The following is a 27937-nucleotide window of genomic DNA, read 5'->3' on the forward strand; positions in this document are numbered from 1 at the left end:
AGTAATCCATACACAATGTCTGCAATAACCCAATCGGACCCATCTGTAAGCACAGTTTATTGGCACACATAATGGCAAAGCATATATACCAGACATCAGATATGACACAAAACATCTCTGCGATATAATGTACAAATTGTGCAGAGTTCTAATAATACCAGGTTCAAACAACTTCAGAAATGTGTTAGCTTCCTTACAAATGCACAAATAAATACACAAAAGATCTTATAATAAAGACATCCACAGTTGTCTTCTTGCCATTTTGAAACAAAATGCAACATGAGGAGAGGAATTCAAGGAAGAATAGTAAATTAAAGAACAACTGGTAACACAAAAACGGGCAATTCTGTAGGGCCTTGAGTATACTGTTTTTTCTGGATTTGCGGCTAATAATGAATGTATTTAGAACATTTTCAAATGTTAACAATTTTAAACATTTCTAAAACATTATCGTTTAATATCTGATCTGTGCACTAATTCATTGACTGGATATAAACATGTTAAAATGATCAATGAGCTTCTGATAGCTGCACAAATCTGTCGGACAGACAACAGAATCCGAAAGGCCCCATAGAAATGTGAAACTAAATGCAAATAAAAAAAGATAGTGCGAAACAGCTGCCATGTACAAAATGGTTTCAAAATGGTGGGTAATCTTAGATGAATAAAGTTGTATGTCACACCTCTATTTGCAGAGCTACAAACCTTATAACAGTATTCCCATATGGATGAACCCCCCCCCCCCCAAAACCCCCCAAAAATGGCTGACCGACTCAAAAAGGTACATATATCAAACAAAAAAAGTTAAATCATGCAGGAAAAAGCTTTAAAGGCCCATTGCAGTCAAACATGTGATGTGCCTGTGTTTTATATATATTTTCACACTATGAGGTTGGAATAATACTGTGAAATTGAGAATATTATGATGATGCCCTTTTAGTGTAAAAGCTGTTAGAGAGGAGGAATTGCTTTTTGCTAAGAAGCTAATTTTGTTTCTTTTTGACATTTTAATTAAAAACAATCACAATGAGGTACTTAATCGTTACCCAGAAATGATTTGATATTGAGATGAAAACGACTGCATTAGAACTTTAATATCAGTTTGGAATAGGTCAGTCATTAAAGGGAAAGAACAAAGACAAATTCCAAAATAAGAAAAAAAACATCAATGCATTGATGTATGTCAGCAAAGTTGACATACTGATTGGCAACGTACAAATCTGATTGCAAAGTATTTTGGGGAGAAGCAAAAGAACACCAATAGACTACAAACACGATCGAACAGGTTTGCATGAAATAACAATCGGCGACGACTGCTGTAGTTTTGGAAAGGAAATCCTGGAACACGAGTATCCCGCTTGAAGCTGTCCATAGTGCTGAAACAGAGTCACTTTCCTTTTAATTGGAAATCGGGAAAAACAACAACAACGTAAACAAACCAACAGCCAAATTAATTTCCAATAAAGATGCAAATGCTCAAGACGACGTCGTCTCGGCCGTCGTGGATGCAGTTTGGTGGCTGAGTAAAACCTTGCCGGTTCGTTCTCATTGAGGCTGATGCTCTTAAAAGAGACATTTTGTTTTAGATGTTATGTTTTGACTTCTACTGTCAACTGTCCCAGAGGGGTCGCAACCTGCAGATCAAAGGTCAAAAGGGAAACAACCACAGAATCCCACTACAGTTAAAGCTCAAGGACTGAGAATGTGTCCATGAAGGAGAATTCAGATGAAGACACTGGCCTTGTGTCATTCCCAGAGCAATCCCAACTTCCCTAACACTGGGAATTCCCACCAAATCGAAACAAAGGAATTCTAGGAAAAATGGAAAAAAGAGAACCCAGTATTGTTTTATGTCATCGTTGCAATGCATACAACCTGTATGCATTTAGATGGAAAAGTAGTCTTTATCGTATGGATATTGCTGTGCAATGTCAGTCAGTTCTCTGTCTCAGTCTCTCTTCAGGATGTTACAGTGAAGTCGGAGAAGAATTGTTCTGTATTTGGTGGAGATGATTGACCATGATGAGTGATAGCGACACCGTTGACCATGACGTGGAAACATTTGCCAACGGGATTAAATTCAGTATGATTTGAGGTTTTGGAGGGCGCTGCCATAGTGGGCCAAATAGGTACAGTTTTTTAAATAGATATTTTCCCTCTGTGTTTTACTGTGAGGGCAACATGGTCTCATTAGAATATGTCCAAAATAGTGACATTTAACCACTGGAGTTAAATGTCACCCAATTGTACATATGAGAGTTGGGGCACTGACTGTGCTCTTGGTATCCTTGGTCTCTGTGTGTTTTACTGTGACGACTGCGGCGCTGTGCTCTCGGCCTTGCTGTCCTGGTTGTTGGGCGGCTTGCTGCCCCACGGGCTGTTATTGCCGAGCGCGGGCGAGCCGTTGAAGTCATCCTCGTCGTCCAATCCGTTGGTGGCATCGTACTGCGTGTTCTCCAGACGAGTGATTAGACGCTCGTCCTCGTCCCCGAACTCCCCGCCCATCAGGGTGGGCTCGCCCACCACCATTACGTCCTGGAAGACAAATGAGAGAGGTCAAAGGTTAATGTCAGGTTAAAGGTCAGACATTTTAAGATACACATTGTTGCATGTGTGAGACGTATGGAATTCTGAGAGATGATATGTGATATATATAATTGATTATATATTGATTATACTATATTGATCATATATACACTTTATGGTGTGATCTGCATGTTATACTAACTCTAAATCTTTGTCACAAATCATGTCGATAACTACATGAAATGTACAGGAAACTGCCAAAATAAAGGAAACACCAACATAAAGTGTCTTAATAGGGCTTTGGGCCACCACGAGCCAGAACAGCTTAAATGCACCTTGGCATAGATTCTACAAGTGTCTGGAACTCTAAATCAAAATAAATTTTCTTGGTCACATATACATGGTTAGCAGATTTTAACGCGAGTGTAGCGAAATACCTGTGCTACTAGTTCTGACAGTGCAGTAATATCTAACAAGTAATCTAACAATTCCCCAACAACTACCTAATACACACAAATCTAAAGGGGTGAATGAGAATATGTACATATAAGTATATGGATGAGCGATGGCCGAGCGGCATTGGTAAGGTGCAATAGATGGTATAAAATACAGAAGTCGGAAGTTTACATACACCTTAGCCAAATACATTTAAATTCAGTTTTTCACAATTCCTGACATTTAATCCCTGTAAAAATTCCCTGTTTTAGGACAGTTAGGATCACCACTTTATTTTAAGAATGTGAAATGTCAGAATAATAGTAGAGAGAATGATTTATTTCAGCTTTTATTTCTTTCATCACATTCCCAGTGGGTCAGAAGTTTACATACACTCAATTAGTATTTAGTAGCATTGCCTTTAAATTGTTTAACTTGGGTCAAACGTTTAGGGTAGCCTTCCAAAACCTTCCTACTATAAGTTGGGTGAATTTTGGCCCATTCCTCCTGACAGAGCTTGTGTAACTGAGTCAAGTTTGTAGGCCTCTTTGCTCACACATGCTTTTTCAGTTCTGACCACAGATTTTCTATAGGATTGAGGTCAGGGCTTTGTGATGGCCACTCCAATACCTTGACTTTGTTGTCCTTAAGCCATTTTGCCACATCTTTGGAAGTATGCTTGGGGTCATTGTCCATTTGGAAGACCCATTTGTGACCAAGCTTCAATTTCCTGACTGATGTCTTGAGATGTTGCTTCAATATATCCACATAATTGTCCATTCCCCATGATGCCATCTATTTTGTGAAGTGCACCAGTCCCTCCTGCAGCAAAGCACCCCCACAACATGATGCTGCCACCCCCGTTCTTCACGGTTGGGATGGTGTTCTTCGGCTTGCAAGCCTCCCCCTTTTACTCCAAACAAAACGATGGTCATTATGGCCAAACAGTTCTATTTTTGTTTCATCACACCAGAGGACATTTCTCCAAAAAGTACGATCTCTGTCCCCATGTGCAGTTACAAACCGTAGTCTGGCTTTTTTATGGCGGTTTTGGAGCAGTGGCTTCTTCCTTGCTGAGCGGCCTTTCAGGTTATGTTGATATAGGACTCGTTTTACTGTGGATATAGATATTTTTGTACCTGTTTCCTCCAGCATCTTCACAAGGTCCTTTGCTGTTGTTCTGGGATTGATTTGCACTTTTCGCACCAAAGTACGTTCATCTCTAGGAGACCGAATGCGTCTCCTTCCTGAGCAGCATGACAGCTGCGTGGTCCCATGGTGTTTATACTTGCGTACTATTGTTTGTACAGATGAACGTGGTACCTTCAGGCGTTTGGAAATTGCTCCCAAGAATGAACCAGACTTGTGATGGTCTACAAATTTTTGGCTGATTTCTTTTGATTTTCCCGTGATGTCAAGCAAAGAGGCACTGAGTTTGAAGGTAGGCCTTGAAATATATCCACAGGTACACCTCCAATTGACTCAAATGATGTCAGTTAGCCTATCAGAAGCTTCTAAAGCCATGACATAATTTTCTGGAATTTTCCAAGCTGTTTAAAGGCACAGTCAACTTTGTGTATGTAAACTTCTGACCCACTGGAATTGTGATACAGTGAATTATAAGTTAAATAATCTGTCTGTAAACAATTGTTGGAAAAATGACTTGTGTCATGCACAAAGTAGATGTCCTAACTGACTTGCCAAAACTATAGTTTGTTAACAAGAAATTTGTGGAGTGGTTGAAAAATGAGTTTTAATGACTCCAACCTAAGTGTATGTAAGCTTCCAACTTCAACTGTACATGTGATATGAGTAATGCAAGATATGTTAACATTATTAAAGTGGCATTATTTAAAGTGGCATTATTTAAAGTGACTAGTGATCCATTTATTAAAGTGGCCAGTTATTGAGTCTCAATGTAGGCAGCAGCCTCTCTGAGTTAGTGATTGCTGTTAAGCAGTGTGATGGCCTTGAGACTCTCTCAGTCCCAGCTTTGATGCACCTGTACTGGCCTCGCCTTCTGGACGGTAGCGGTGTGAACAGGCAGTGGCTTGGGTGGTTGTTGTCATTGATTATCTTTTTGGCCTTCCTGTGACATCGGGTGCTATAGGTGTCATGGAGGGCAGGTAGTTTGCCCCCGGTGATGCGTTGTGCAGACCGCACCACCCTCTGGAGAGCATTGCGGTTGAGGGCAGTGTAGTTGCCGTACCAGGCTGTGATGCAGCCCGACAGGATGCTCTCGATTGTGCATTTGCAAAAGTTTGTCAGGGTTTTGTTGTGTCTTCTTCACCACACTGTCTGTGTGGGTGGACCATTTCAGTTTGTCTGTGATGTGTACGCTGAGGAACTTAAAACTTTCCACGTTCTCCACTGCGGTCCGGTCGATGTGGATAGGGGGGTGCTCCCTCTGCTGTTTCCTGAAGTCCATGATCATCTTTGTTTTGTTGACGTTGAGTGAGAGGTTGTTTTCCTGACACCACACTCCGACCGCCCTCACCTCCTCCCTGTAGGCTGTCTTGCCGTTGTTGGTGATCAAGCCCACTACTGTTGTGTCGTCTGCAAACTTGATGATTGAGTTGGAGGCGTGCAAGGCCACGCAGTCGTTGGTGAAGAGGGAGTACTGAAGAGGGCTGAGCACGCACCCTTGTGGGGCCCCAGTGTTGAGGGTCAGCAAAGTGGAGATGTTGTTTCTTACCCTTACTACCTGGGGGCAGCCCGTCAGAAAGTCCAGGACCCAATTGCACATGGTGGGGTTGAGACCCAGGGCCTCCAGCTTGATGATGAGCTTGGAGGGTACTATGGTGTTGAATGCTGAGCTGTAGACAATGAACAGCATTCTTACATAGGTATTATTTTTGTCCAGATGGGGATAGGGCAGTGTGATGGTGATTGCGTCATCTGTGGACCTGTTGGGGCAGTATGCAAACTGAAGTGGGTCTAGGGTGGCCGGTAAGGTGGAGGTGATATGATCCTTGACTAGCCTCTCAAAGCATTTCATGATGACAGAAGTGAGTGCTCTTGGGTACAGGAACAATGTTGGCCATCTTGAAGCATGTGGGGACAACAGACTGGTATAGGGAGTGATTGAATATGTCCGTAAACACACCAGCCAGCTTGTCTGCGCATGCTCTGAGGACGTGACTAGGGATGCTGTCTGGGCCAGCAGCCTTGCGAGGGTTAACACGTTTAAATGTTTTACTCACGTCAGCCACTGAGAAGGAAAGGGGCAGTCCTTGTTAGCGAGCCACTACGGTGGCGCTGTATTATCCTCAAAGCAGGCAAAGAGTCTGGAAGCGTGAGGTGGCTGGTTTTCTTTTTTGTAGTCCGTGATTTCCTGTAAACCCTGCCACATATGTCTCGTGTCTGAGCCGTTGAATTGCGACTCCACCTTGTCCCTGTACCGGCATTTTGCTTGTTTGATTGCCTTGCGGAGGGAATAACTACACTGTTTATATTCAGACATATTTCCAGACCTCTTTCCATGGTTTAATGCGGTGGTTCGCGCTTTCCGTTTTGCACAAATGCCTCCATCTATCCACGGTTTCTGGTTAATGTAGGTTTTAATAGTCACAGTGGGTACAACATCTCCAATGCATTTCTTTATAAACTCACTCACTGTGTCAGCGTATAGGTCGATGGAACATATTCCAAGATGGTAGAAGCAAGATGGCGTCATGGTCGGATTTGCCGAAGGGAGGGCGGGGGAGTTCTTTGTATGCATCGCGGAAGTTAGAGTAGTGGTGGTCGAGAGTATTAAACCTGCGTGTGGTGCAATCAATATGCTGATAGAATTTAGGTAGCCTTGTTCTCAGATTTGCTTTGTTAACATCCCAGCTACAATAAATGTAGCCTCAGGATATATGATTTCCAGTTTACATAGAGTCCAGTGAAGTTCCTTGAGGGCCGTCTTGGTGTCTGCTTGAAGGGGAATGTACACAGCTGTAACTATAACTGACGAGAATTCTCTCGGTAGGTAAAATGGCCGGCATTTGATTGTAAGGAATTCTAGGTTGGGTGAGCAGAAGGACTTGAGTTCCTGTATACTATGATTACACCATGAGACGTTAATCATAAAGCATCATCTTCCAAGACAGGTGTTTATCTCTGTCGGCGCGATGCATGGAGAAGCCCGATGGCTGAACCGATTCCGACAACATATCCCGAGAGAGCCATGTTTCCGTGAAACAGAGAATGTTACAATCTCTGATGTCTCTTTGGAAGGCAACCCTTACTTTCGTCTGCCTTGTTGTCAAGAGACTGGACATTGGCGAGTAGCATACTCGGGAGCGGTGGGCAATGTGCACGTCTACGTAGCCTGACCAGGAGGCTGCTCCATCTGACCCTTCTACAGCGCCGTTGTTTTGGGTCGGCTACTGGGATTAGATCCATTGTCCTGGGTGGTGGTCTGAAGAGAGGATCCGCTTCGGGAAAGTCGTATTACTGGGCGTAATGTTGGTAAGTTGATGTTGCTCTTATTTCCAATATTTCTTCCCGGCTGTATGTAATAAGATTGAAGATTTTCTGGGGTAGCAATGTAAGAAATAATACATAAAAAAAAAATACTGCATAGTTTCCTAAGAACTCGAAGCGAGGTGACCATCTCTGTCAGTGCCATTTTGTATCTTCTATTGGGGGGATGCAACATCCTTCTTCCACGAGAAATTTCATAATTTGGTGTTTTGTTTATGTTGCTGGAAAATGCTGTCTTAGGCGCCACTCCAGAATCTCCCATAAGTGTTCAATTGGGTCGAGATCTGGTGACTGAGACGGCCATGGCATATGGTTTACATCGTTTTCATGCTCATCAAACCATTCAGTGACCACTTCTTCCCTGTGGATGGGAACATTGTCATCCTATTGGGGCATAGCCAAGGTAGCCAAAATAATGGCCTGCCCAGAGTTTTTATACATGACCCTAAGCATGATGGGATGTTAGTCACTTAAAGGTGCACTATGCAGAAATCAGGTTGCCCACAAAAGTTACATATTGCAGCTTTAAGGCATTCTGTGTTCCTGCTTGTTGCTGAATAATTTGTGTCTCCTATGCATGATATACCACCCAAAGCAATTAAAGGTCAAAAGGGCCCTAAAGTGGTCAAAAGCTAAAACACTAGAGGACATTGAGGCTCATCAAGACCAGTAGCCTACACAAGTAGCCTACCCCTGAGCTTCTAATTCTAACCCAGAATGGAGGCGTGGGTTCAGATCTTACTTTTGACACCATATGTTGGTAAGGCGACGAGACACCATTCTATTATAGCTACAAGAACATCTTTACTAAGGCTGGGTTTCAATTCATAGCGCAGCGCGCTAGACAGCTGGCCATACAGATTTTAAAGGCATTTTCCCCGACGTTCGCGGAGATCGCATTCACGGTAAATGCTGCAGATGTCGGCTCAATTGGAAGTTATCTTTAAATCTAAAGTGCTACAACACAAATTGAACGCTGATCAGATTGAATCCCAACCTAGGATAAAAACCTGTATAGAGCATTATGCTACAACCCGTAAGCTACCCATGCTATCACAGTCTTCTGTGGCAAGTGAGTCCTCTATCCATTTCTATGACAACGACTCATGAGCTTCTAACCCGTCGAATTTACAAGCTGGTCTGCTTCAACTGGTGATGATGTGCGGGTGTTGCTTCACCAAAGGGGTAAAGCCTGGAGCATTACCCTTGGCTGTGTGTTTACCTTGTTTTGACACAACCCCCTGCCACTCCTGCAATAACAGTTGGTGCATGGGGGGAATTTTCAGGAGTGTGTGTATGGCGAAGCACCGTGAAAGCGGTGAACCCGCATGTACAGGGTCGACCCCGCTCTGAGCACTCTGTACAAATGAAACCCCACCCCCACTGATGAAGTGGAATATCCTCCCCTTCCCGCCCCTCACAGACCAATCAATAGCAATCATGTAGGACATATTTCAAGGAACCCCTTGTGTTGAGGTCACAGATGAAAACATAGGGAGTTGTATTCTTTGGATGATTCTTTATTTGCAATGTGAAGGAATTGGGTGATGCTAACTCTCTATTTTGATATGTACAGGTCTAAAAATAAGTAACAGTATTTAGGAGATGAGATTCAGTAATTCAAGCAATATTAGATTATTGATTACTGGTAGTTATAAATATGTGATCAAATGGACTATGTTAGGACGGTGTTGGTTGTTCTATGAAGGCTGAGTTGAATATCTCATCTCCCCTGGTCTGCTAAAGCTTCTCTCTTCTCAGCAGCCCACAACCTCCCGCTGCATCTCTGGAAGGCAGCCGCACAGTTAAATGGAGCACCTGCTTCACTGCCCATGTGTGTCGACGCGGCGTGGCATGGGAGCTCCCGCTCCCCTCCTCTGATGCGCACGCACACACACAAACACTGACACACACACATAACTGCACCAAAGAGGCTCCGTATGGGGTGGGGGGTAGTTTGTTTATCCGAGACGCAACACAAGCCTCTTTTCCAAAACTTCTCTCAAAACCCCCCTAGCGACCGCCACTACGCCTTAAATCGTGCTAATTAATTTAGGTGAGCTTTTTGACAAAATTACAATATCCACACCGATTTTTTTCATTTGTATAGCTAATTAAGTCATTAGCTCAAAACATGCTGATTGCCAACAAGCCTTGAATTCACCATCTGTTCCTGCGAAGTTGGCTGTCAACCTACCTCTGCCCTGCCCCCCCACCAATGACAACAGCTGGTAGACAGACTGGGATTGGGGGGAGTGTTAATTGTGATCTAATTAATATCGTTTTATATACTCATCTCATTACTTTTAGCGTTAGCTAGCCCTGAATGGAGCAATGGGCTGTTAAGACAGCTAAGAATGCTCATTGTCTGATTATCAGTTAGTTTATTAGCATCCTTTTTGAGGGATCAGACAACCCCCTTGGCCCTCTACTCCTTCTGTGTTTGCAGGTCTGAAGGAACCTGTAAGTTATCAGGTGTAAGCAATATGGTGGATGCTCCCCTATGCCCATTGAAGGGCAGGGCCTTCAGCATAAGCCTATCTAGTCCCTTAACCTGTACGGGATCGGTGTTCCCCCCCATGGGACAGTTGAGCTAACTAACATAGGCTAATGTGATTAGCATGAGGTTGTAAATAACAAGAACATTTCCCAGGACATAGACATATCTGATATGGGCAGAAAGCTTAAATTCTTGTTAATCGAACTGCACTGCCCAATTTACAGTAGCTATTACAGTGATATAATACCATGCTATTGTTTGAGGAGAGTGCACAGTTATGAACTTGAAAATGTATTAATAAACCAATTAGACATATTTGGGCAGTCTTGATACAACATTTTGAACAGTAATGCAATGGTTCATTGAATCAGTCTAAAACTTTGCACATGCACTGATGCCATCTAGTGGCCAAAATCGTAATTGCGCCTAACCTGGAATAGTACACTGTGACCTTTCTCTTGCATTTCAAAGATGATGAAAAAAATATATTTTACCAGATCTAATGTGTTATATTCTCCTACATCACATTTCCAAAAACTTCAAAGTGTTTCCTTTCAAATGGTATCAAGAATATGCATGTCCTTGCTTCAGGTCCTGAGCTACAGGCAGTTAGATTTGGGTATGTCATTTAATGCGAAAATTAAAAAAAAGGGTCCGATCCTTAAGAGGTTTTTAAGATCTGTGTAGGTAAGGGCTCAGGATTATTTTCAGGGGTCTATTCTGTGAGGTGAAATGTTCAGAGGGATGCATATAGCAATTCATCAAATAAAGCTAACACACAATCATATCTGTTCTACGCAATCCATTTCTATCTGAATGTTCCAAAAGAATCCATCAGCAAACACATAGTAGCACTCTGCATGGTTTTCAATGTCATTTCAGCCTAGCAACCAGTAGAGGTCACTGTTGAACAACACAACAACCCACTCCCCCTCACTTCCCTATGCCCCCCCCATTCACCCCCTCCCTCCCTTTCCTCGCCAGGGTCCACTTCTTATTGTCATTGGGCTCACGTAGGGCCTGTGCTCAGCCAACGAACGAACAACTTCTCAGACAAAGCTAGCTGGCGTGCAACATATGTAACCAGCATGTTTCCGCCGCTGCTCTTAAAGACGCGTGTCAACGTTGGCCATAGGAAGTGTGTGTTTCAGGATTGGGGAGTAGGGAGAGAGGGGTGTATACAGATATGTGATAATGAGAGGTGGCGTAGAGCCAAACAGCAATCCACCGAGAAAACAATTGTGTGTGTGTGGGTGCGCATGTTTGTGTATGTGTGGTTGTCCGAGTGATTGAGTAAGAGATAGAAGGGGGGTGGCTGTGAAAGAGAGTGAGAGGGAGTTAGAGTTGGAGAAGGTGTGTGTCTATATGTGTGTGTGTGAGAAAGAGAGAAAGAAGAAGAGAGAGCGAGTGAGAGGCAGATCCCGAAAGAGCAAGAGAGAGGGTGAGCTTGAGTTGGAGAGGGTGTGTGTCTATGTGAGTCTGTGAGAGAGAGAGAGAGAGAGAGAGAGAGAGAGAGAGAGAGAGAGAGAGAGAAAATATATACATAGAGAAAGAAAGAGAAAGAGAGAAAAAAAGAGAGATGCATTGTGGATTAAAAGCATGACCTACAAAGCACCGCGTGGAACAACCCAACCCAAAACAGAGAGAGTTCACATTTCCCCAGTCTCCCTGCCCCACTCCCTCCTAAAAACACCCACAGCCAGAGGTACAACAGCACTAAGCGGTCAGTATGACTCCTTACAGTCCATACATACTGTACCTCTAGCATACCCAGTGAGTGATAATGAGAGAGTACTATAGTCTGTGCAAACAACTGGAGCGCAACAGCACTTTATCCCCCAGAGCGATGTGAAGCGCGAGGTGCAACACTCAGTGGTTTAAGTAGGTGTTTAACCTCAAACTGTGTCGAGTGGCCCCGTTCTATTGACATGTCGAGGAAGCAAACGCGGGATAGACTAGAGCCATGGAGCGCCGGTTGATAAAGCAATCCCCAGAGCAGAGGGTGTAAATGAAGCAACAGATTCTAGATTTAAGTATTCTCGATGAATACTTAAATAAACATATTATGATGGTAGATTGATAGTCCTACAAATGAATGGTTGTGTTTCACTACACGCCTTCCTGCCTGTGCATCTATAGTAGTTGTGTATAAGGGTTGTATGTGGTGTATAGGGGTGTAAGAGAGGGCCAAACCGGTACAGATGATGCTTACAGGTACCTGACTGGAGAGGCTGAAGTTGCTGGCAGGGCTTCTCTTCTTACTGTTGGCATTGCCCACGCTGCTGTTGGCGCTGCTGGCGGAGTTCTTCCTTTTCCTCCTCTTCGTCGTTGTCTGTCTCGTTGGCTCAGCTTTGGCACGACCAGCAAAGGAAACAAGAGCCATGGCGGACAACATAATGCATATACCAAGGTAGGGGTAACGCATAAAGAACACACGATTTATACACACGTGTGTATATAGACATGCACACATGCCTATGCAAGCATCCACAGACAGACAGACAGACAGACACACTCAAACACACACACACACGATACGCACAATACGCAACAACTCAAAAAATGATCCATGCTTTGTTAACGTCAGAGGTGAAATCAAAAGACGTTAACATCTCCCAAGTCATGCACCAGTAAGAAAGAACCCCTGTTTCATTTGCATAATTGCTCAACAATAGACCGTGCTGCTTGACTTAATGTGAATGCCGTAATGACCTTGGTGTTGTACAGTTCTCGATAGCCTCTCCACATTAAAATGACTCTACTGGGCTAGATAACATCACCTTTTATCCTACTGTATCTACAGTATATCTGTAGTAGTACAGGCTTCTGCAGCCATTTATATCTTTGTGTTGCTGTGAATTGCCTTTGTGAGTCGGATTGTATGTTCGTGTGCATCATCACATGAAGTAGCGATGCACAGTGTGGTGTTCAAGCAAACAATTTCCAAGTGATGTAGAATGAGAAATATGACACGCAGTCATCAAATTTCGTCTTCGTGTTCTGAACAGGTGTTGAGCATTCATGACGAAAACACAAAGTACACGACAATGTATTTCCAGGCATTCCGTTCAGAGAGAACAGAATGCAGCTCACCTAGACTACTTCTATCTCTATTGAAAACTCTACGAAGACAGAAAAGGTACCTTTTTTGTGATTTGTGGGGAATATTTCCGTTTTGAAGTTCTGTGGGTGTCCAGCTAAAACCGGAGCCAAAATTAGTTTTGTTTAATTGAAGTGATTAATTATTTTATGTAATTAAATGCCAGACAGAGAGAGAAAGAGAGAAATGAAAACAGAGTGAATGAAGGGAGAAAAAAAAATTACATTCCCTGCAACAAAGATATTGCCTAAACATTATCACTGTAGAAGACTTGCAATTATGAAAAGTCATTTTTTTATGAGCTAGACATTTAATGAATAAATTAATAAAAGATGCAATTAAAAAGCATGTGTATCCTTGATCATTCATCTTGTGTAAAGTAATGAAATAGGTTAAGTAGAGATCTTAACAGTACTTAATATCTCCAAAATATTGTTTCTGAAAAACATAATTTATTAATATATTTATTTAGCCATTTTCACCAAGTGTTTGTAAGATAATGTTATCCCTCTGAATCTCGTTTTTTTATATATATATATATATATATATATATATATATATATATATATATATATATCCCTCTGAATCTCGTTTATATATATATATATATATATATATATATATATATATATATATAATCTGTGATCTTCAAAAAGATGTCTGAAAATGAAATACATTTTTAGAGGTTCTTATACTAATCACACCAAGGGAGATGCTTTAGTATTCAAAGGCAACATACACTGAGTGGACAAAACATTAAGAACACCTCCTCTTTCCATTAGATAGACTGACCAGGTGAATCCACGTCACTTATTAAATTCACTTCAATCAGTGTAGATGAAGAAAGGTTAAAGATGGATTTTTAAGCCTTGAGACAATTGTGGATTGTGTGGGCAAGACAAAATATTTAAGTGCCTTTGAACGGGGTATGGTAGTAAGTGCCATGCGCACCGATTTGCATCAAGAACTGCAACGCTGCTGGGTTTTTCACGCTCAACAGTTTCCCGCGTGTATCAATAATGGTTCACCATCCAAAGGACATCCAGCCAACTTGAAACAACTGTGGGAAGCATTGGAGTCAACATGGGCCAGCATCCCTGTGGAATGCTTTAGACACCTTGTAGAGTCCATGCCTCAACGAATTTAGGTTGTTCTGAGGGCAAAAGGAGGGGGGGGGTGCAAATCAATATTAGGAAGGTGTTCTTAATGTTTTGTATACCTAGTGTATCATTTATCTGAGTAGATAACATAACTGAGGAGCATACACACATTTTTTTATAAAAACTATAATGTCTGCAACTAGAACCAAATCAACTTCTCTATTGCTACTACATTTTAATGTTTATGGTTGTCACGAGAAACTATCAAAATTCAGTCTATTACCAATTCCCATCCACTACTTTGACAAACCTGGGTACAGGAACATGAAATCCTTTTCTGGCATCACAACTGTTTACTTTTATGTTGAACAAAAAACGCACTAAAACTCAAATCCATTTCCACCAAAAATACTTATCAGCGCATAAATGCATCTGTGCTTCCTTCCTCGCTAAAACAGAACCATTTTCCTGGTCCGAGAAGAATTGGAGGAAAGATGAAAAACGTCACTAATGAGGAAACTACAATTACAGTAGACCGGCATAGTTCAGTTTGGTTTCGTTTAAAAACACAGCTGGACGGATGAGCTGTAGTGGCACGCGAAAAATGTATGAGCAGCAAAACTGATCCAAGATCTGTTTCAAATTACAAAAGCTACCATTTTAATAACCTGGCTATACAACCAATACATTGTTATTAAGTATGAAGTCCACTAGTCTGGAAACCAGCAATGAGTCAAGGCAACATGTGACACATACAGTGCCTTCGGAAAGTATTCAGACCCATTGCCTTTTTCCACATTTTGCTACATTACAGCCTTATTCTAAAATGGATAAAAAAAATCCCCAGCAATCTACACACAATGCTTCATAATGACAAAGCAAAAACAAGTTTTGCAAATGTATTAAAAATAAAAAACAGAAATAACTTATTTACTTAAGTATTCTGACCCTTTGCTATGACACTCTAAATTGAGCTCAGATGCTTCCTGTTTCCATTGATCATCCTTCAGATGTTTCTACAACTTGATTTGAGTCAACTTGTAAATCCTATTGATTGGAAATGATTTGGAAAGGCACACACCTGTCTATATAAAGTCCCATAGTTGACAGTGCATGTCAGAGCAAAAACCAAGCCATGAGATCGAAGGAATTGTCCGTAGAGCTCCGAGACAGGATTGTGTCGAGGCACAGATCTGAGGAAGGGTACTAAAAAATGTCTGCAGCATTGAAGGTCCCCAAAAACACAGTGGCCTCTATCATTCTTAAATGGAAGGAGTTTGGAACCACCAAGACTCTTCCTAGAGCTGGCCGCCCGGCCAAACTGAGCAATCGGGGAAGAAGGTCCTTGGTCAGGGAGGTGACCAAGAACCCGATGGAGACTCTGACAGAGCTCTAGAGTTCCTGTGTGGAGATTCCAGAAGAACAACCATCTCTGCAGCACTCCACCAATCAGGCTTTTATGGTAGAGTGGCCAGACAGAAGCCACCCCTCAGTAAAAGGCACATGACAGCTCGCTTGGTGTTTGCCAAAAGGTACCTAATGACTCGCAGACCATGAGAAACAAGATTTTCTGGTCTGATGAAACCAAGATTGAACTCTTTGGCCTGAATGCCAAGCGTCACGTGTGGAAGAAACCTGGCACCATCCCTACGGTGATGCATGGTTGTGGCAGCATCCTGCTGTGGGGGTGTTTTTCAGCGGCAGGGACTGGGAGACTAGTTAGGATCGAGGCAAAGATGAACGGAGCGAAGTACAGAGAGAATCTTGATTAAATCCTGCTCCAGAGAGCTCAGGACCTCAGACTGGGGCGAAGGTTCACCTTCCAGCAGGACAACGACCCTAAGCACACAGCCAAGACAATGCAGGAGTGGCTTCGGGACAAGTCTCTGAATGTCCTTGAGTGGCCCAGCCAGAGCCTGGACTTGAACACCATTGAACATCTCTGGAGAGACTTGAAAATAGCTGTGCAGCAATGCTCCCCATCCAACCGTACAGCGCTTGAGAGGATCTGCAGAGAAGAATGGGAGAAACTCCCCAAATACAGGTGTTCCAAGCTTGTAGCGTCATACCCAAGAAGAGTCAAGGCTGTAATCGCTGCCAAAGGTGCTTCCACAAAGTATTGAGTAAAGGGTCTGAATATTTATGTAAATGTGATATTACATTTTTTTTACTCAATATTTTATAAATTAGCAAAAAATTCTAAAAACCTGTTTTTGCTTTGTCGTGATGGGGTATTGTGTGTATATTGATGAGGGGAAAAAAACTATTTATTCAATTTTACAATAAGCTTGTAACCTAACAACATGTGGAAAAAGTCAAGTGGTCTGAATCCTTTCCAAAGGCACTGTACACAGACGTTTCTGGATCCCAAAGCTGCTATCAGCTCCTATACAGTTGATATGTTTGGCATCTTAAAAAAATTTCACTGAACCCTAACACCATACAACATGCAATTGAACAAAGGTTTATCCCCTTGTGCACAATTAGACAATGACAGTTCAACCTCTCCTTTTTCAAAGGGTCTTTTCAAGAAGATTCTACGCTCAATGACAGTGAAAACAAAAAACAAAAAATCAAAAGTAAGAATTCAAACCTCTGGGGAGCTATCAGCGAGGGAGTTGGATCTTGTAGTTTGATTACACCAGCCACCCTTAATTAAAGTTCAGAAGCCTCACACATTACACAGATCTGAGTCAAAGGGTTTCTACTGGTGTTGCTTTTTAAAGACGTCTTGTCATGCCCTGGCGAACATTGCAGTAATTTGCAGGCCTCAAATATGTCCAAAACACCTGGTCATTTCTACTCCAGATTTAATACTGCACAGCCATTTTAAGCCAACTATTTTTCAAGAACCACCCTTCAAACATCAATCATAAAACCTTGAAATGTCTGGTTACAGTCTATTCAAATAGAAATTCCAGAGGAATTGCTGATAAATTTCCCGATTCCTGACAGGGAGAATACATTTTAAGCATATGCAATATAATAGATATTACCTTCTCTCTTCTTCAACATGGTCTCATTAGAAATTAGACAATCCAACCATTGTCATTATGTCACCTCAGCTCTCCTATTACTTATAAGTCACTATTACAACATCGTCTGCGTCCCATAGGTCTCTGGTGAAAAGTACCGCACTATAAAGAGAATACGGTGCCATTTGGGACACTGCCATTGACAGCTGCAGACAAGTGTGTTTGGTTATTAAGGCAGTACAAACGTTACCTGGTGGGGCCACCATTCTCTGCCACTTTTGGAACAGGCATGTCTTCAGACAGTCCCTAGGGCTGAGGTTGTAGGTCTTGTGCCTCGACATGAGCTCCTGCATGGGCTCCAGGATGACACACAGCTGCAGATGGAGAACAGGAACACACGCACGCGCGCAAATGTTAGATTCGGAGGTATTAAAACGCACATGCAAATAGAGTGCATGTTTTCCATGTTGGTGAAGATGGATCTTTAATCACTGTGTGAGCTTCGCTCAAAGGGGGTATCACCTATACATGCTGAGTCTGAAACTCCGTGGACAATTTGAGAATCCAACAAGGAGCATCATCAAGTGACCTATGACGTCATCACAAAGAGGACACGTGGGCCAGTTTGGCAGTTTGAATAGGACAGGCTTTCACATGTTGCAAACAACCTCCCTCAATAGTTCTCTTAACCAGCCAATTCACATACTCATAGGCCTATCAAAAACAGACTTGGGCCTGTATTCAAAGTAGGAGTGCTGATATAGGATCAGTTTCGGCTTTTAGATCATAAGGAGTACGATTATATGTAAGGGGGACGGACCTCATCCTAAATCAGCACTCCTACTCTGAGACGTTTAAAAAAAAAAAGACCAGACCAGCGAGTCACAGGGTCCACCATTGCCATTCACTCTGTTACTACAGAGCTATTTTATAATGGCATTGGACTGTCTGCAGGCAAAGTGAACATGCATGTAGCCCACTAAACCCATGTTTGTTCTTTCTCTGATACCATCCTCTTGACACGACTATATCCCCCCTAGCTCAGGGAACAATCCCTGGATTTGAGCCTGAAAACAAGTGCTATTTTCAGGTTGAATGGTAGGAAGCCTGCTTTACGGCTCTAATACATGGAAAGGCTTAAATATACTGACCCCGCAACAACAAAAAAAGCCGTTTTTTGACCCTTGGCCAGGAAAGCGTCAGTCTCTTTGGGAAGAACTGATAAATGATGGGAAACACGAGTGCCTTTCGAAAGACAATAAAGACTCCATTTATGTGAGGAAAGGGCGTATTTTATCTGAACAGCGACACTAAGATAGCGAGATAGAAATCGCTATGGCTCACCGTGACGTGAGGGAGACTGATGATGTTTACTCAAAGTACAGTATGAAATGAACCCCACGTCGACCTCCAAAAGTCGACCAATTCCTAATTCGCCTCAGAGCCAAGAATAGGATTTGTTGGTGTAAAATTACAGGGGGTGTTTTTATTTGGATAAATCAGGTAGGTTGTGCGGAAGGGTGTCATTTAAAAAAACGAACCAACCCTCAAAGGAATAGCCTAGTAGTTCTACACTAACAGCCAATGGATAAATCTCCTATAGGTAATGGATGATATGCTGTCAATAACTGAAAAGCAAGGCGTAATTCGATTTTTATCAGAAATAAAAGAGAGGTTTAAAATTCAAAATAAAAAAGGTGCAACATATATATATTTTATAAATGACGATAATATAGGTGTGTTATGACACAAACATCTCCCAAACTGCACTCAATATATTCCATATGATTATTCCATATGCATTCCATAATCATTTTCATGGTAAGCTGCTATGGATCTCGAGAAGACAAAAACAACAACAACGAGGACAAAAAAAAGAAGAAGTCCAACAAAATGGTAAGAATGGTTGTTAAAAAAAATCTGCCCCCAAGCCCTCTTTCTCTGTCGCTCTCTCTCATTCTCCCCTCTCTCTCTCTCTCTCTCTCTCTCTCTCTCTCCACAGTCTTCTAAATAAACAGTGGCTAGGCACTTCGCCGTCTCTCCGCGCGGCATTTCACAATTATGAGTCTCAACAGGGAGCGTTCATTAATGTTATGCTAATTTTCTCGATCCAATTAATTCGCTCCCTCTCTCTTTTCTCCCTCGTTCTTCCTCTCTTGTTCTCCCATTTGGAAATCGGAGCTGTCACTCAGTCTTGGACTGAAAAGCACAAACAAAAGAGAGCTGAAATACTGACTAATGTATTCTGGTGCAGGCTGCTGAGACTTTTACTAAGTATATGTTATAAATACAGTGAGGAATGGACCTAAAAAGTAAGCAAGGATATACATATAGGTTGATATTCACTGATGTATTTAAGTTTTGTTCTCAATAAAATAACATATTGTGATAGCTGGCAGTCTGTGAATGTTATTTTGTATATTCCATCTTGAAATTCTTAAAATATCCAGAAAAAGTATCTTCAGGTAGGCATACCTAATTAAAATTGTGGATGGCATGGCATGGTACCTATATCAAGGTGATTGATATATTGAGTAGTGGCGGCGTGTGAGTGTGTTTGTGCGTGGGTGCATGTTTGTGCCTGTCTTTGTGTGTGTGTCTTTATGTGAGTGTGAATGGAAGAGAGAGAGCGCAACAGACCCACACAGACACAGACAGAGGAGAGAGAGAAAAAGGGTGATTGAATTAAAGTGTGTGTGTGAGAAAGCGAGCGAGCGAGAGAGACAGAGATACAGAGAGAGACAGATAGACAAAGAGGAGAGAGAGAGAGAGGGTGATTGAATTAAAGTGTGTGAGAGAGAGAGAGAGAGAGAGAGAGCTCTTACCCTGAGGTAGTTGAGGGTGAAGTTGGTGAGCCCCATGCGGGTGATGTTTTTGGAGAGCTGCTCCAAAACCTGGGGGTCTTGTGCCTAAGGGTTGGGGAAGAGGGAGTGGGGGGTAATGAAATTGAGAGAGGCAACATACAGTATTTATTTATATTAACTACTAATATTAACTTGTTAGCACTCTTTCATATAGTATAAGTCTTCAGTCTGAAAATGCAGTGTATTAACAAACCAAGAGACAGCTTGGCCTGGCGCATGCTTCCATTTCGAAGCTTATGAAAAATGCATAGTCTCATCTCCAGTTGTATCTTTGTGTGGAGAAAAGTCAGGAAGGAAAATATCAAGTCGTTCTGTATTGTCCAAGAGGAGTGAAAGACAGAACTATGCTTTGCTTCTGCTCTAGCATTGGCTAGGTTGCTATTGAACCAACGACTACAATAAAGTTGAGTCTGAGTATGTGGATAAAGGACGATGGAGAAAAAAAACATTTAAAAAAAAATTGCTTCGTCTTAGACTATGATTTGAAATTGGAAATGAAACATCAATGCCAACCAGCCGCCTCATTATAGCTTAGTATTGTGAGAACCTGTGACTCCAATAGGTGTCAAATGCTTTTTCGACCATGGTTATCAATAACTACATTGAATACCATTTGAAAAAAATAATCACTGTCAGAATACTCTAACCTTGAACTACCCACAAAACTGTGAGACTATGAAAAAATGGGTGCTTTTACAAGAAATGAATGCTCGAGCAAAAAACGGAATGCTTAAAATGTTATAACAAAGCCTGCGATGTGCGTGTGTGCGCGCACATGTGTGTATGTACATGTTTGTGTATTGTCTGCATTTGTGTCTACGGTTTGTGTGTGCATGTCTGCGTGCACACGCACAAGCACAATTGTGTCTGTCTAAATTCAGTCTTCTCATTTCCAGACCTAGCGCTCTCTACCCTTTTCATTAGTCGAGGCTATGATCAAAAGAGCTAACTCACTTTTACACATCACTCACATGCCTGTGAAATATCAGGCCAGGGCCCACAATACCCTACTCTCCTGGAATTAGTGGCAATACCCACAGGGGCCAAATTAATGGTGTGTGAATTTCATATGAAGATTTGGCAAAAAGAAGGAGGCTGGCTATACGTGGAAAACGACTTCTTAAATATACCTGTAGGCCCACAAGGCTGAAGAAAATAGACTGTTTCTATCAGTCATTGTTGCACACTTCAAGGTAGGCTATGCATTTAGGTTATGATAGGTTACATGCATATGGGTAATGTATTGGATGCATACATGTTCAAGATACTAGAGTATGCCAAGAGTATGACTGTGCACTACTGAATATAATATACTATGTCGAACGTATGGAATTATGACAATTTATAAGTTGCTCACTTCACTGGCCTTCCTTCCGTGTGACTATTATGTTGAATACACTTACTGGAATTAAACAGATTATTAATTTGACCTTTTTTTTTTTTTGCTCAGGCTAGGGCCCTCTTTGATCCAAGCCTTCCTTTGATGTCTGCAAATAAATTGGTTTATAAAATCCCTCCAAATTGGGACACTTTCCAAACTGCTTTGTATGGCTTTTAAATTCATATGCTATGAATAGCATTTAAGTGTCTTGGTGGAGTTGGGGTACTTTAGACCCTGTGGAGTAGGACTCGCATTACAATTTGAGGATAGGATACACCTGAATGGAAAATGGGCAGGTGACATATAGTTAGAGGACTCATCTTTGTATTGTGCCATTATAGCGTCTGTGAGAGCACAGGCAGCGCCATTGAGGCCATCTCCATTTTCAAGTTGTCAATGTTCTTCTTCTTTTGTTTGAAAAAAGCATAAAGCTAATATTGGTGACTTACCGCCACCTGCATTGCTGGAGTCATGAACCAAATCTTGTGTGTCATTCATTTATTGTGGCCACTATATGGCAGTGATATAGCTTAAAGCCATATTACAAACCATGCAACCAATTGGCCCCAGGTTAAAATTCACAACTTTGATTCATCTGCTTTCTCTGCCCTCATATTTAGCCTCACATTGAAGTGTTTTACCAGTTTATTTTTAGGACAATCATGGCTACAAGAACACAAAACAATTTGAAATAAACAGTTGCATTAATGAGTTTTACTGACAAATGTCAAAGAACAAATAATGCTCGCCACGCAAAAAAAGAGTAAAAAAGAATGCTGTAAGTACAGAAATTGTTGGCTCAGTGGGACATGAATATCCAACTAGTCAGTAACAACTGTGTGTAGTTTGGAGTTTGTGACAGCAACTATGTGAGCTTATTACAGTATTATAGACACTATGTCCTGGGATTTCCTATGATCTTCTATGTAGAAGACCCTGACCTTCTAACGACTGTTGTGTGGCTTGTGAGCATCATAGAGCAAAACATTACATTTGCGTGTTGGTGAGAGTCTCAGCTTTTCATAGAGGGATTATAATACTTTGTAGCTCAAACCGTTTTCGAGATTCACCCTTGTCTCACAAACACATCTCTAGTACAACTGTCAAACCAAGATGTTTTTACACCAACTTTAGCATCCTGCTAACTTTTTGCTGCCTTTCCTTTATATCTGAAAGGTATTGCAGGCGACAAAGCCTGTACTTTTATTTCCTAGTCATTATTGCCGTAATGTATTTAAATGTCCCGCCAACCCCTCAGTATAAACGTTACCTTACATCTTACCATCTTTGGCAATTGGCACAAATGAAATCATAGCCTGGTCCAAATAGAAACGTTACTTGCTCTATTTTGTGGACAAAACATGTCAATCAAGCAAGCCAGGCAACTAAAAGCAACTTTCTCTAGACAATGACTTGGTTTGTTGCTAACATTAGCTAGCTGTTTGCTATCTCCAACATTTTGAGTTTAACTGTAGCCACCTTTTTATTCACCATAGCATGAAAATCAACACATTATAGTATAAATGGTTTACAAGTATGGTGAGCTGCTAACTGACTGAACTTACTATTGTGAATGTGAAGAAATGAAAGCAGTACATTGAAAGCAGCATTTCTGTCGGATTTAGAGCTTGCTCTCTCACATCAGGTTAACATGACAACGATCGCAACAACAGAGTCAAATTTGAATGTCTCTTGCTCAGTTGTGGCAAGCAATGGCGATATAAAAGGTGAATGCCGACAAGAATGTGGAAAATATTTGGCTGTTTGAAAGGGGACCATATAAACATTGCCCAATTATTTGTTCTGTCAACATACCGCAAATCCTATGTCAATAAGGTATACTTCAGCCTCCGTCAATCGCACAGGCTAATGGTGGAAGAAATAGACGAATCCAATGCAAAAAAACAGAAGTCTGTAGCAAACACACAATGTTTAAAAGGGGTTAGAAGCACTAAATGATGCCGGCGTGAGTGTGGGACTCAAGAGGTTGAAGAAGACAATGCTCTGATCATTGGCAGATCGCTCCCAACCCATCCTCACCCAGTTGACTACTTTAAAATGGTGGAAGCCCTCAATGGCAATGTCCATGCAAAACTGAGTATATCCATGATGACTTCCTCAACATTCTCTATGGTTCTCACCATTCTCTATTATTCTCTATCATTCTCATAATTCTCTATCATTCTCTATGGTGCGTGGGTGGCACATGTTGATGATGTCAAAGCATAGAGTTGGATATAGGGCACATTTCTGCATCTTGCTATAATGGCTTCTGTGACAGCATGGGCAGTGCCCTCTATCCAACTCTATGTGTTACATTTGTGTGGGTGTGCAGTCAGCGCATGTTGATGATGTCACACTACTCACGTGCATGGCCAGGATGCTGCGGGGGATGAGTTCTCGGTTCTGCCGGATGGTGAAGTGCCAAGTCTTGATCCTCATGAGGTCGTCAAAGGCAAATTCAAGAATCAGGCGGCCCTCTGTGCATACCTGTCCCAACAACAAAGATGGGGTAACACTTTGTTAGAAGGGGGTATACATAAGGCATGCATAACACCTTCATGAGACCAAGCATGACACATTTATGAGTGTTGCAGTATCATTCATAACAACCTTTGTAACAAATGTAGGCCTACTCAGCTTCATTCAATATAGGTTTTCAAAATCCCTTAGTACACAGTAGGCTACAGTTTACGTCACCTTTGACACCATTCCCCATACTGATGTACAGTGCATTCAGAAAGAATTCAGACCCCTTCACTTTTTCCACATTTTGTTACGTTACAGCCTTATTCTAAAATGGATTAAACATTCCCTCATCAATCTACACACAATACCCCATAATGACAAACCCAAAAACTTATTTTTTAAATTTAATTTTAGCAAATTTATTACAAATAAAAAACAGAAATACCTTATTTACATAAGTAATGCACAGTATTTCTTTTACTATCAGACATTTTTAATTCGCTGGCATGCGGACGTCTGTTTATTGGGTAATCACAACGGGGATCGACTTTTATGAGCCAGGAATGATTTTCATAAAACTCAGCATGTCCTTCAGTTTCAAATTTGTTCAAGTTGTTTGGAATTGGGCAAACTATTATTTACTCTGTCCTTATTCAGCAGGTCTGTCCTTGTTCTTCTCATCCCTCACGCTCTCTTGAAGATGACGCAGAGACAAAATAAGTTTGGGTCAGAGAGAGTTGCCAATTAAGAGACAGAGAGAGTGAGAGAGGGAGAGTGTGCGAGAGAGAGAGCGCGCAAGAGAGAGACAGTATGTGTGAGAGAGAGGAAAAAAAAACTCATTCGCCCCTTTAGCCGAATTCAGTGTTGTAGGGGCCCTTGCAGTTCCCGATGTTTCGTTGCTGTGGCAACCGGAGGGAGGGAGAGAGCGGGCAGCAAAAAAAAAGAAATCAGCTGATTAGTTGGCATGGCAACCGAAAAGATGTAATCCCACCAGACACACTCTAATCAATGCCCCCAGCACAGATGGTCTCTAGAGGATCAACAAGAAAGAGGCTGGCGGGCATACAGGCCTGGTCACGTGGTATCACTCCGCAACCCTGGAAAAAAAATGAAAAAGTAGAGAAAAAGGGATTTTTTCCCCCTCTGCTATCTCCTACCATTGAATATATGATTTAACCCATTCTGGTGATGTAGTTTAGTCTATGTTACTTGGCTACAATGTGAGGATGTTTCTCTATGCAGTATTACACTGTCTGGATTTTGTAGTCATGAGTTATTCTGGCCATTGAGATTACATTTCGGAACTTCTTTCTGATAGTTATCAAGTTAGTCGTTGGATATCTAACAATGTGGTTGTCTTTAGATCTGTGCAGATTAGACTGAAGAAATATTTGAAAATAATCGTAACTGTTTAATGGACAATGGAAAGGGCTTTCATTCTAGTTTGATTATGATTCCAACTGTTTCTTAGACTAGTGTACTCTGGCCACAGGGAAAAAGTATGACTTTAACGATACTGGCTACAGATGTAAGTGAAATTCTGTAACGCTTCCATTGATATTAACACAAAGACCTACACATGATAAAATATATTTTTTGTACATTGTGAAACATTCTATTCGGAAACTCCATGAAGCGTTATCAGGGGAGTTAAACAGAATATAAAGGGGCCCCTAAATGTACAGAAGTATTGTCCAGAAAGAAAGACATTTTATCATATGTGTACTGTACACTACCGGTCAAAAGTTTTAGATCACCTACTCATTCAAGGGTTTTTTCTTTATTTTTACTATTTTCTACATTGTAGAATACTAGTGAAGACATCAAAACTATGAAATAACACATATGGAATCATGTAGTAATCAAAAAAGTGTTAAACAAATCAAAATATATTTCTTCAAATAGCCACCCTTTGCCTTGATGACAGCTTTACACACTCTTGGCATTCTCTCAACCAGCTTCATGAGGTGGAATGCATTTCAATGAACAGGTGTGCCTTCTTAAATGTTCATGCGTTTGAGCCAATCAGTGTGGGGTGGGGGGGGGGGGAATACAGAAGATAGCCCTATTTGGTAAAATACCAAGTCCATATTATGGCAAGAACAGCTCAAATAAGAGAAACGACAGTCCATCATTACTTTAAGACATGAAGGTCAGTCAATATGGACAATTTCAAGAACTTTGAAAGTTTCTTCAAGTGCAGTTGCAAAAACCATCAAGCACTATGATGAAACTGGCTCTCATGAGGACCGCCACAGGAATGGAAGACCCAGAGTTACCTCTGCTGCAGAGGATAAGTTCATTAGAGTTACCAGCCTCAGAAATTGCATCCCAAATAAATGCTTCACAGAGTTCACGTAACAAACACATCTCAACATCAACTGTTCAGAGGAGACTGTGTGAATCAGGCATTCATGGTCGAATTGCTGCAAAGAAACTACTACTAAAGGACACCAATAAGGAGAAGAGACTTGCTTGGGCCAAGATACATTAGCAATGGACATTACAAATGTGTCCTTTGGTCTGGAGTCCAAATTGGCGATTTTTGGTTCCAACCGCTGTGTCTTTGTGAGATGATCTCTGCATGTGTATTTCCAAATGTAAAGCATGGAGGAGGAAGTGTGATGGTGTGTGGGTGCTTTGCTAGTGACACTGTCTGTGATTTATTTAGAATTCAAGGCACACTTAACCAGCATGCCTACCACAGCATTCTGCAGCAATACGCCATCCCATCTGGTTTGGGGTTAGTGGGACTATTATTTGTTTAAAGAAAAACCCTTGAATGGGTAGGTGTTCTAAAACTTTTCCCCGGTAGTGTATATAAACTGTACAGCCAAAATTCTGCCAAAATACACCATAGTGAAGTTTCTTTATTGGTTGGCTAAAATGGATTGTTATTCAAAATCGTTACCAATAAAATGGCTTTACAAAACCTTTACTCTTACAATACTACACTTTATGGGACTGTATGAAAAGTACAGGCAACTGATGAAAATGGTAGTGAATACAAACAGTGGTCATAAAAAGGTAAGGCCCCTTGGAGAGTCCCAAATGATTTAAGAAGCCTGTAATAAATCTTCTCCACATTTGCTTGGCTAAGGGATCTCAGTCACATATTCTGAGAGGAGAGAGTAAAACAGCATCACAAGCTTGCTCAAGAGACACCATTCTCTACTGTATAAGGTGCTACTGTAGGCCTAGAGCCTTATTCATAATAGATTAGGTTCATATATAAATATTATTTAAATATACACATTCATTATAAATAAGGGTGTAATAGAGAATTAATAATACATTTGTAACATATAGTAACATTATAAAACATCATCATATACATTCATTATGTATTAGTCTGTAATCGGGTGGCTTGGGGTTAAACACCCCCAGGATTAAACACCCCCCCCCCCTGTAATTCTCACAAAAAACACTTTATGTCACCAAAACATTTTTCAACACTTTCCCTGGATGCCACTAGTCTTGCTCAACTGAACATGTAATCTGTCTCATCTTAATGTTTTAAGTCACTCCAACAAAACAATTTAGAGGTACATTGATCTAATATTTTGTGCTTTAGAAAAAGTTAAATATATAACTTCATGGAATTACATCTATAAATGTTTATATATATATATATATATATATATATATATATATATATATATATATATATATATATATATATATATATATATATATATATATACCAGTAGGGGAGCCTAAAGATAAATAATCCACTTGGTTAGAGAGAAAAATGGTCATCAGTTTTTATTAAAAGTAGTACAATTTAAAGTGAGTATGTTTGGGGCAAAACCTCCTGGGCAATCAATGCAAGTCAATGGCACCTGTAATAGCATTTTCAAATCATGTCCAAATCATCTATAAGTATCCTCTTTGAGTTACACAATCAATTTTGAGATACAGTAATTTAATGATGATTTGAACAGGAAGGATGAAAATAAAAAATGGGGCCATACATCAAAACGTCATTATTTTGAAGATATTAATAGTGAGATGTGCAATGTCATTTTGATAGTGGGGCAAAACACCACCCTTTCTAAAGTTTCTGTTTTTATTAAATAACAAAAATATATATAATTCTGCCCACTTATTTCCCTTC

General features: G+C 41.1%; 1 protein-coding gene across 7 annotated transcripts in view; it reads right to left on the reverse strand.

The window, feature by feature from the left end:
• Window positions 1–38: 38 nt before the first annotated feature.
• The window catches only part of LOC115205097 (LIM domain-binding protein 2), an 88175-nt gene continuing 60276 nt past the window's right edge, over window positions 39–27937 (reverse strand). Inside the window, exons 4-9 of one of the 7 annotated variants that reach the window (XM_029770724.1) lie at window positions 23719–23841; window positions 19932–20015; window positions 17357–17480; window positions 13075–13128; window positions 12150–12280; window positions 39–2535 (exon numbers count right to left, since the gene is read on the reverse strand). In XM_029770724.1, coding sequence (XP_029626584.1) covers window positions 2305–2535; window positions 12150–12280; window positions 13075–13128; window positions 17357–17480; window positions 19932–20015; window positions 23719–23841 — 747 coding nt within the window. In that variant the 3' untranslated portion in view covers window positions 39–2304. Of the gene's footprint in view, window positions 2536–12143; window positions 12293–13074; window positions 13129–17356; window positions 17481–19931; window positions 20016–23718; window positions 23842–27937 lie in introns of all 7 variants that reach the window. The other 6 variants (XM_029770723.1, XM_029770722.1, XM_029770721.1 and 3 more) reach the window with 6 other exon arrangements.

Source organism: Salmo trutta, chromosome 13 (genome assembly GCF_901001165.1).
Source record: "Salmo trutta chromosome 13, fSalTru1.1, whole genome shotgun sequence".
Classification (NCBI taxonomy): Eukaryota; Metazoa; Chordata; class Actinopteri; order Salmoniformes; family Salmonidae; genus Salmo; species Salmo trutta.